The 9,158-nt window shown below is 43.6% G+C and overlaps 2 protein-coding genes across 2 annotated transcripts; one reads left to right on the plus strand and one right to left on the minus strand.

Annotated features, from left to right (window-relative positions):
• Positions 1-27: 27 nt before the first annotated feature.
• atp6ap1b (ATPase H+ transporting accessory protein 1b) lies at positions 28-3,928 on the minus strand. Its single transcript, XM_037481206.2, has 10 exons — positions 3,709-3,928; positions 3,342-3,462; positions 2,849-2,923; positions 2,567-2,757; positions 2,428-2,465; positions 2,243-2,328; positions 1,906-2,132; positions 1,764-1,799; positions 1,114-1,348; positions 28-984 (listed from the first exon to the last, which is right to left on the minus strand). The coding sequence occupies exons 1-10, from the start codon at positions 3,828-3,830 to the stop codon at positions 772-774; spliced, it is 1,344 nt and encodes a 447-aa protein (XP_037337103.2). The 5' UTR covers positions 3,831-3,928; the 3' UTR covers positions 28-771.
• A 697-nt stretch (positions 3,929-4,625) lies between these two features.
• Positions 4,626-8,834, plus strand: gdi1 (GDP dissociation inhibitor 1). Its single transcript, XM_037481205.2, has 11 exons — positions 4,626-4,961; positions 5,831-5,938; positions 6,168-6,267; positions 6,457-6,591; positions 6,698-6,896; positions 7,108-7,239; positions 7,346-7,445; positions 7,567-7,738; positions 7,915-8,059; positions 8,160-8,214; positions 8,572-8,834. The coding sequence occupies exons 1-11, from the start codon at positions 4,917-4,919 to the stop codon at positions 8,722-8,724; spliced, it is 1,344 nt and encodes a 447-aa protein (XP_037337102.1). The 5' UTR covers positions 4,626-4,916; the 3' UTR covers positions 8,725-8,834.
• The last annotated feature ends 324 nt before the right edge of the window (positions 8,835-9,158 follow it).

Raw genomic sequence — 9,158 nt, forward strand, 5'->3', positions numbered from 1 at the left:
AATATGACACTTGACTAGAGTCCCGACTAAGATCACCATTTATATATTTTTATTTTCGATGTACATGTACATTTAATGGCACATTACGTTTGACAAAGTCAGAAGGGAGGCACGGTTATTACAGGTTTCGATAACTTTAAACAAAGGGTAAATTCTTTACATAAATAAATTATTTTTTTAAAGAAAATATTGGATATGAGTGGAGGCACTTGATTTGTCAATAATAGCAGAACTTTTATAAGGCCATTCTTAAACGCACAAACAGCAATGTTCTCTTTAATTACAGATTCTTCTTTCCAGTAGTCTTTAAATTACAGTTGAGTTGGAATATTAAAAAAGTACTGAGGTCTGAGACGGTCCGACAGCATCCAGCAATCACATGCATGTTGGCATGGAAGACATTCTCTGTCACCAGAAATTATTGCTATTTTAGGAGAAATATAGCCAGTGCCTGACCAACAGTGTCCCAAAAACAACTTTCAATAAAGACGCTCAAAATCAATTAATACAAAAGGTGTATCCACTTTGGCACTTGCAAATACGGAGCGATGGGACGGAATGTGCCTGGAAAGAGAACAATATGCAAGAGACGGCTGTGGAACGACTCAGGAAAGGAAACTACAGGGGAGAATAACGGGAATAAGGATCTTCTGTCAGGCAAATATCTTCAGAGAAGCTCTCTCTCACACATTCAGAAGCTACATGAAAAAGAATCACTTTCCAAGGAGGCACTGACTGACTGACTGAGGAGTGTTTGTGTTTGGGAGCGCTTCATTCCGACTGAGGCACTGAAATCGATGGCCCTTTTGGGTCGTCAAATCGATCCATGGTGTTTAGCTGCAGGATCATGTGCAGGCCGTATACGAAAATCCAGAGAAAGAGCAGTCCGGTCACCAGCCCCATCCAAATCCCTGGCGTAAAGAAGCCTGCACAGTCACTGGCATAGGAGAAATCTGTTCCATTGGCCAAACCGAAACCCTGAATCTGCAACACAAAATGCATTTGAAAATTCAGAGTGCACACGAAAAGAGGCTCATAAAAGAAACAATTCAATTCACATTAAACCGAATGTGAAAGAGCAGGAGGTAAAATGCAGCACTTGTAGAGTCGTACCTGAAAGTCGATGAAATTGAGCCTCCACGCAGGGGTCGGGTTGGTTTTGTTTGCCACCAAGAGGATATCCCGGAAGCTGGTGACGGACTGGCAGTGGAAGGAATACTCCGCGGGGGCGTAGATGTTGCGGCTCCCACTGAAAGACGCAGTTTGACCGTTGGCCTGCAGCTGCACAGAATCCAAGGTGAACCAGTTCCGTGCAGACACAGGATAGAACCGTTGACTCATGGCAAAACTGGAGATCAACAGAAGAGTGTTGCTCAACAACAGCATTTCAGTGTGGAAAGTAGAAAACTAGTATTATTATTGCTGCAATTGGGACAAATGGTGTCATTAATACATCTATTGGTCAATAAATATAGCCAGGAATAGGACATTCTTGACTACAGGTAGCATCAAATTAAACTGAGGGAGACAGCACTACTACTGAGGTAAAGTAAAACCTGATATAATACAAAATGTAGTTTAAACGGTGAATTATGCTGAAGGGTTTGAGACAGGGATTCACCGATTAAAGGCCTTGAACAGAGTATGAAACAGATTAGCTTTATACATAATAAAAAGAGGAATTTAAGAGAGGAATTCATCTTCTTGAAAAAGTGTCCCAAAATGTATAAAAATTCTTTTGTTTAAGTAGCTTATTACCTTACCTTAGAATGTAGCCTGATGGGTAAGTGAGGACAAGCCTGATGTGAGAAGAGAAGATAGAACATATTTAAAATGACAAAAAAAAACCCCACACGAAACCAAAGTTCTCTTGAACAAACTAAAGAAACATGCTGGCCATCTCACAGTGAGTTGCTGCTGTTGCACGTGGATCCTGTCATGGAGGGTACTTCTGTAGCGAGGTCGATCCACACAGACTCGCTTGTAACGCTGACGTTGAGATTCTGGGCCCAAAGCATTATGCAAGGGTTTCCGGATACGTTAAACATGATGGGCGGTTTAACCTCGGGCACAACTGCTTGGAGCAAGGATCGCCCCGCAGGCTGGATGGACATAGATGCCTCTGAAATCACCTACAGAGGCAAATGTATATGGTGATGCATGTCTTCATGTGACATTTTCATTGTTTAAGATGATGGATTAGCATAGAAATGACGACAAATGATTACGAATTATGTCTTACTCGTGATGGTTTAAGTCCTGTGTATATCGCAGTGTAGTGGACTTTTTTGTCCTTCATCACACTGAGAACTTTTCCAATAATTCCATCTGTGGGATGAAAAATACACTTGAGTTACACGCGTCAGAAAAATACTGCACTGTGACTAAAATACAGGTATTACTACAGAATGAACAGTTAAAACTCACCATTGTCATGTAGCACTTTTTTACAAGACTTGCCAGAGCTACAAAACACAGTAAAAAATAAAGTTTATATTCACAAAGCTAAAAAAGAAAAAAACTTTATAGTTACATTGACTGATGTGTTGAAGAACACAATTCTTACCTAGTACAATAAGGTAAATTGATGATCAGTAGATTGCTGGCAGAGGTGTTGATGCTCAGATGAGACAGAGTGTCTGCGTCTACAAGCAGAGGCGAGGCACCCAGCTTCTCCTGCAGCAGAGCTGGGATGGCAGAGGAATCCAACCACTCCAAAGCAGGGAACATCACTGATGAGGAAGAATGCAGTGCAGCCTGAGGAGGTGTGATCGGAAAGAATGACCATTATTATTAGTCAGACAAAATCATCTTTATTTAAGACATGCCTAAGATTATAATAACCTACCTCAAGATTTTCAAAGGCACTATCCTGCTTGTTTCCAAACACTCCACCAAAGACTGTGAAGTCATCTTTGCTTAACTGAACACAAATAAGGACAATAAAAGTGTTTACCGAGAGGAAAAATACTTGTAGCTTAATACAAACATTTGCAATGCAACTAAAATACCGATCGATCCACTTTATCACGACACTGATGACCTCCAGAGAACAAAACCGAGACAATGTGTTAGAGAGGAACCGTGAAAGGGGAAGTAATGCCAAACTCATAGTCACTTCAGAATGAGAAGACTGTTACACAGCGTCACATGGGAAGGCAGTGCAACTACAGTACAAAGGACAAACTTTATAATAGACCAACAGTGAAATGTATAAAACACATTTCAAAGCAGTCCTTCTAAACGCTACATTTCACTCTTGGCTCCAATGCGTTGAGTTACATAGTGTAACCGCCATGATTGCTACAGGTATATGGTTTGCATCAGTCTGAGGGACTGACCTTATCTTGGAGGAACAACAGCACAGTGTGGGGTCCAGATCCAAAGGCAGAGGACAGGTAGGCGGCCAGCTGGTCTTTGGATGTGATGTGACCAGCAGCAGCGGAGGCCAGTGCTGGTAAACTAGACAGGCAGCAATTATATAAATGTAATTATGATGTATCTTTTGTTTTTCAATGTTATTTATTAAAACAGTTGATCATGCCTAATGCCAGACGGTTACTGTGGTAGCTACGAAATGTGTAGTGTTGCTAGTTTAGTTTTCCTAGCAACAAGTGTTAGCATATTAGCATGACAAAGAGTTGGCTGACTACTAACTGTTAATGTCTGTCTTAGGTAAAACATAAACGATACAAAATTAAATATTACCCATCGCTGGACCACATAAGGAGTGGCACTTGAGCAACGGAGCTCCCTGTGGAGAAAAGGGTGAAGAGAAGGGCAAGAAAGGCCATTAATCTCACTCGGCTGGAGCACCTCGATCCTGCCATTTCTCGTTCTTCCGCAAAGCTCTGCTCCCGTGACCTGAAGCAGCTGAGCGTCACGTGAGCGTCTTCCGGCTTCTGTTAGCCCCGCCCACACCCGTCCTTCTATCCTCTATCCACAGTGCTCCGGTAGTCTCAGAAATCCAAGAGCAGTTTAATTCTTAAGTCTCGCTACAAACATACCCGAATTTTATAGAATGTGATGCATCGTTGTCGATAAACATTTAAAGTTGTGTAAAACACAACATACATATAGCAACCAATGTAATCCCAAAAGCATCCTAATGCTAAAACACTTAAAGACTTGAAGCCACTTTGACTATTGAAACCTGAAGTATGTTTTTATTCATGTATCATTAACAGTTGAACAAGGCAATGACTTGACAACTGTCCAAGGTGCTGATACACCCTCCAGTTTGGGCAGTCCACTCCTGGTGGCATCGTGTACATTATCCTTCTATTGTGCATTAACTCTAGCACAATTTAAAAAATAAACAATAAACGAGGAAGGAAAAGTTTTTTAAAGTACGTTATTTCTATTGATAACCGCCGTGCGTGAGGTCGAAAGCAACTCCCATCCACACAGCTGTGTTGGCGGAGGGATATCACTGCGCCTACAACTGGAAAGGAAGGATAGACAGAAAATAGAGCACCGACCAAGACTAAATATATTAAAAATAGCGAAACACATGTGAAACTCGAAGCCAGGGTATGCAACAAAGCTGAGCACCCGCTCAATAGCTCCAGTTTCAAGCGAGATTTCCCATTACAGTTATCTCTTCAGTCTGAGTCCATTGTCTATCGCGGTGGGAAGAGAGGAGGCGAATACGCACTATTTTCTGTCGCGCACTAACATTGTTCTAGAGTGCTCCACAACCAGGGCCATCTTTGGTCGTCCTCGCCGGTGACAGTCTGGACAGTTTATTCCATTGGTCATTAGTGCCTAACGATTATTTAACAATAGTACAATTACAACAGCGCAACGGGCAGAAAAAAGGGAGCTTTGTGCAAACCCACCGGTAATTCTTTCCTTCAATACCCTTCATTTCTCGAGGCAAAAAGAGGGCGAGACGGGAGAGGCGGTGATACAACATGGATGAGGAATATGATGTGATCGTTTTGGGCACCGGACTCACGGTAAGCAGTCAGGCGTCATTTCCTTCCCCTTCGCACGCAAACGAAACAGATTTAGCGAGTTCCACAAAATGTTTTACTCCGTGTACATCTTCACATCGATCCACCCCAGAAGTGAAAGCCTCCCGCATCCCCCGGTTTGTGTGTGTGTGTGTGTGTGTGTGTGTTAGTGCGCTTGTGACACTATACAAGATTGTCATAAGAAAATAAAAATACAAACGTTCTTAAATGTACTTTGACATGCATGCGCATGACAGGAAGCAAACGGAGCGCCCTGGAGTTTTTATGTTATTTTTTGTATTGTTCTCACAGCCGGCTCCGTGTTGCGTTACACCCAGGAGCATCTTTTAGGCGTAACCCCACAATGTGTCACGGTCCTCTTTGCATAGACAGGCCTCCATCCTGAGGCTGGCGCAGGCCTGAGCACGGGTTTATTACATGACTGAGTCCGCCTGTGCTGCTGCTTTCGCCGCAATTCCCCTTTTCCCATCGCAGCCGATGCGGCACAAATAATGGCCGATACATTTGATTAGATATTTATCCAGATTGTCACGTGCATAAAAGTCAACATTTCTAAAAAAAAAAATATATATATATATATATATATACTTTTGTGTGATTGTATTTCATTATGACGCGCGTATTGTGCAAAGTATAGACATTATTACAGATCCCTGTTATTATTAAAGTAGATTCAAGGATGAACCGATCTCGTCGCGCATGCGCAGAACGTTTCTCCTTTCCTCCCTGCACTCTCCTGTCATAACGGTGGTTCAGGGCTTCTATTAAACACTTGGAAGACAGCTTTGATAAGTCACGATCGTGTCATTTTCAAATGGATGTTATTGACTTTTGAATATTGTTTTGTGCAGGAATGCATTCTGTCCGGCATCATGTCTGTGAACGGGAAAAAGGTTCTACACATGGACAGGAACCCCTACTATGGTGGCGAGAGCTCCTCCATCACCCCTCTGGAGGAGGTAAAGCCCCCCTGAGAGAGCAATCAATCAATCAATCAATATATATATATAGTTATTTCCTTTAGAACATCTCAGTTTACCTCCTGCGCCATTGTGTGTCAGCTGTTGTTTTTATTGTCCTCATTTGCTCACCGCCTCATCGTCTGAAATGATTATGCTTCTGTCAGCTTCATAGATTTCATCCTCGCAGGATGTTGTTTATGCTTCCCTTTGCTGTCGTTTTCCACAGCTGTACAAGCGCTTCAGTCTTCCAGATAGTCCGCCCGAGTCCATGGGCAGAGGAAGGGACTGGAACGTTGACCTCATCCCCAAGTTTCTCATGGCCAACGGTCAGTGCATGAAGAAAAATATATATCTCCATAAAACTCACTCACCATATACTGAGAAGAAAGATGGACCAGTAATGCATAGTTGGTGTTACTGATAACGCCCAATTAACCAATCGGACCAATTTAGTGGAAGTGGCATGAAATTTACAAATAATGAGATGTAACATGTGTTTGTCTGCGTGATTGCAGGTCAGCTGGTGAAGATGTTGCTATACACAGAAGTTACACGGTACCTGGACTTTAAGGTAGTGGAGGGAAGCTTCGTCTACAAAGGCGGAAAGATCTACAAGGTTCCTTCAACCGAGACCGAAGCACTAGCTTCAAGTAAGCCAATCAAACATCTCTATGCCTAAGATATCGAGAGTATATCAATCACTTATAGGTGATCACGTTCGCATTATATCAACATGCCCTTTTATTGAATTTCCAGATCTGATGGGAATGTTTGAGAAGCGAAGGTTTCGGAAGTTCTTAGTCTTTGTGGCCAACTTTGACGAGAACGACCCCAAGACCTTTGAAGGCGTGGACCCCAAAACCACAACAATGAGGGACGTTTACAAGAAGTTTGACCTTGGCCAGGATGTCATTGACTTTACCGGCCACGCCCTGGCCCTCTACAGGACAGATGAGTAAGGACATCGGCATGATGTCCAACATAACCTGCGTGCATTATGTTAACATTAATGTAATAAAATAAACTAAAGAATATATCCTGCAATTGTAGGTTATTAAAGCTTATTCTTAACAAGACTGGCTGTACAATATGCATGTAATTGCAATTGCAACATTTCTGTTTATTGCTATTAACCGTCGTCCTTTGTTTGCTCCCTTCTCCTTCAGCTATCTTGATGTTCCCTGTTTGGAGACGATCAATCGTATCAAACTGTACAGTGAGTCGCTGGCACGGTATGGAAAGAGCCCCTACCTCTACCCCCTGTATGGTCTGGGAGAGCTTCCCCAAGGGTTTGCCAGGTTAATAATATATTTTCTATCAATGGCGCTTTATTATAGATAAGTAAATTCTAAAGCGCTGACCCACTCTCGGATTTAATTTGCTCTCATTCGCCTGTCATTTTAGGTTGAGTGCAATCTATGGAGGGACCTACATGTTGAACAAGCCAGTGGATGAGATAGTGATGGAAGGGGGCCATGTGATTGGAGTGAAGTCTGAGGGCGAGGTACGCAGATTTATTGACAATGATTATGTTTTTTTTTTTTAAATGAGTCGTTAAGTTTATCCAAGCAGAGGGGATCAAAAAGTAAGTCCTCCGAAACGCTCCGTGTGCATTCCTGCTTCAGGTGGCCCGCTGTAAGCAGCTCATCTGCGACCCCAGCTACATCACGGACCGCGTCCGGAAGGCGGGTCAGGTGATCCGTGTGATCTGCGTCCTCAGCCACCCCATCAAAAACACCAATGACTCCAACTCCTGCCAGATCATCATCCCTCAGAATCAGGTTAACCGCAACTCAGGTAAGGACCACCGTCAGTGTTTATGAAATCAGCTGAACAATGGAGTTCTTAGAAAATGTAGCAGTAAGACCAATTACAAGATGATGGTGACAAATCAAGCGTGCATATTTCCAGAAGAAAAGCTACTGATGCTTTCAGACTCTCTCCACCTCTAAACCCTTGTATCAATTCTCCAGACATCTACGTGTGCATGATCTCCTACGCTCACAATGTGGCAGCCCAGGGGAAGTACATTGCCATTGTCAGCACCACAGTGGAAACCAGCGAGCCGGAGGCCGAGATAGAGCCTGCCCTGGAGCTGCTGGAGCCCATCGACCAAAAGTCAGCATTTCGATTTAACAAGCAGAATATAACACTAAGCGTGATGACAATGGGATAATCATTGTTAATGCAGTTTGGTTTTGCTTCTTTTTTTTTACAGGTTTGTGGCTATTAGTGACCTTTATGAGCCCACAGACGATGGTACTGACAGCCAGGTAAGAGGAAGAACGTTTACTGACAAAAAGAAAATACATCACCAAAACCTCCTATTAAATCTGATTCTTTTATATGACAGCACACTGCGTCGTAAACGTTATGTTATTGTCTTTATATCACCCGTATCTCAACTAAACCGCACATCGATAGCTCGCCACACAGCTCAGCAAACCCTTGATCCATAATCACATTGTCACGTCCGGCCCTGAAAAGCCTTCAGGTCCCAGGGGAATATTTGCAATGAATCGGCATTCATGACAGAGCGCTAGCACGCTGACAAGCTAAAGGAAGATGCTGACCTCAGCATCGTGTTGCAGTGTGTAGATCCTCCAATCCTGTCGTCCGTTCTTCCCCAGGTCTTCGCCTCGAGGTCCTATGACGCCACCACTCACTTCGAGACCACTTGCAACGACATCAAGGACATCTACAAACGTATGACCGGCAGCGACTTTGACTTTGAGAACATGAAGCGCAAGCAGAACGACGTGTTTGGGGAGGATGAGCAGTGAGCGCTCAAAGGCAGAGGGGCCCCCTTGGGGGGAGGAGGCTGGGGCGATAAAGGGGCCCGAAGGAGGCGCCAGAGAGCCGGGGAGGCGCAGCCCTCTAAAAACAGATGGGGCGGGGGAGGGGGGGGGGGGGGGGGGGGTTTGCTCCCGAGCTCCGCCTCGCCCTCAGCCGCTTGCCTCCTTTTCCTTATGTCCCCCCTCTCTCTTGAAACACGTTCAAACACATTAATGCTCACAAACCCACACACGTGCAAACACACTCACACTCCTTATCTCCGTCACTGAAAAGCAGGGTTGATACGGTCTTTCATTCCATTGTAGAATTTACAGTATAATCATGTCTTAACTATTCTCATTAGAGGTGAATTTATTTCTTGTTGTCGGACGATTTTCAACGCATTCCATTCTTCCTGTAACGCCTTTCTCGTCTTATCAGA

The sequence above is a fragment of the Pungitius pungitius genome, chromosome 1 (genome assembly GCF_949316345.1).
Source record: "Pungitius pungitius chromosome 1, fPunPun2.1, whole genome shotgun sequence".
Classification (NCBI taxonomy): Eukaryota; Metazoa; Chordata; class Actinopteri; order Perciformes; family Gasterosteidae; genus Pungitius; species Pungitius pungitius.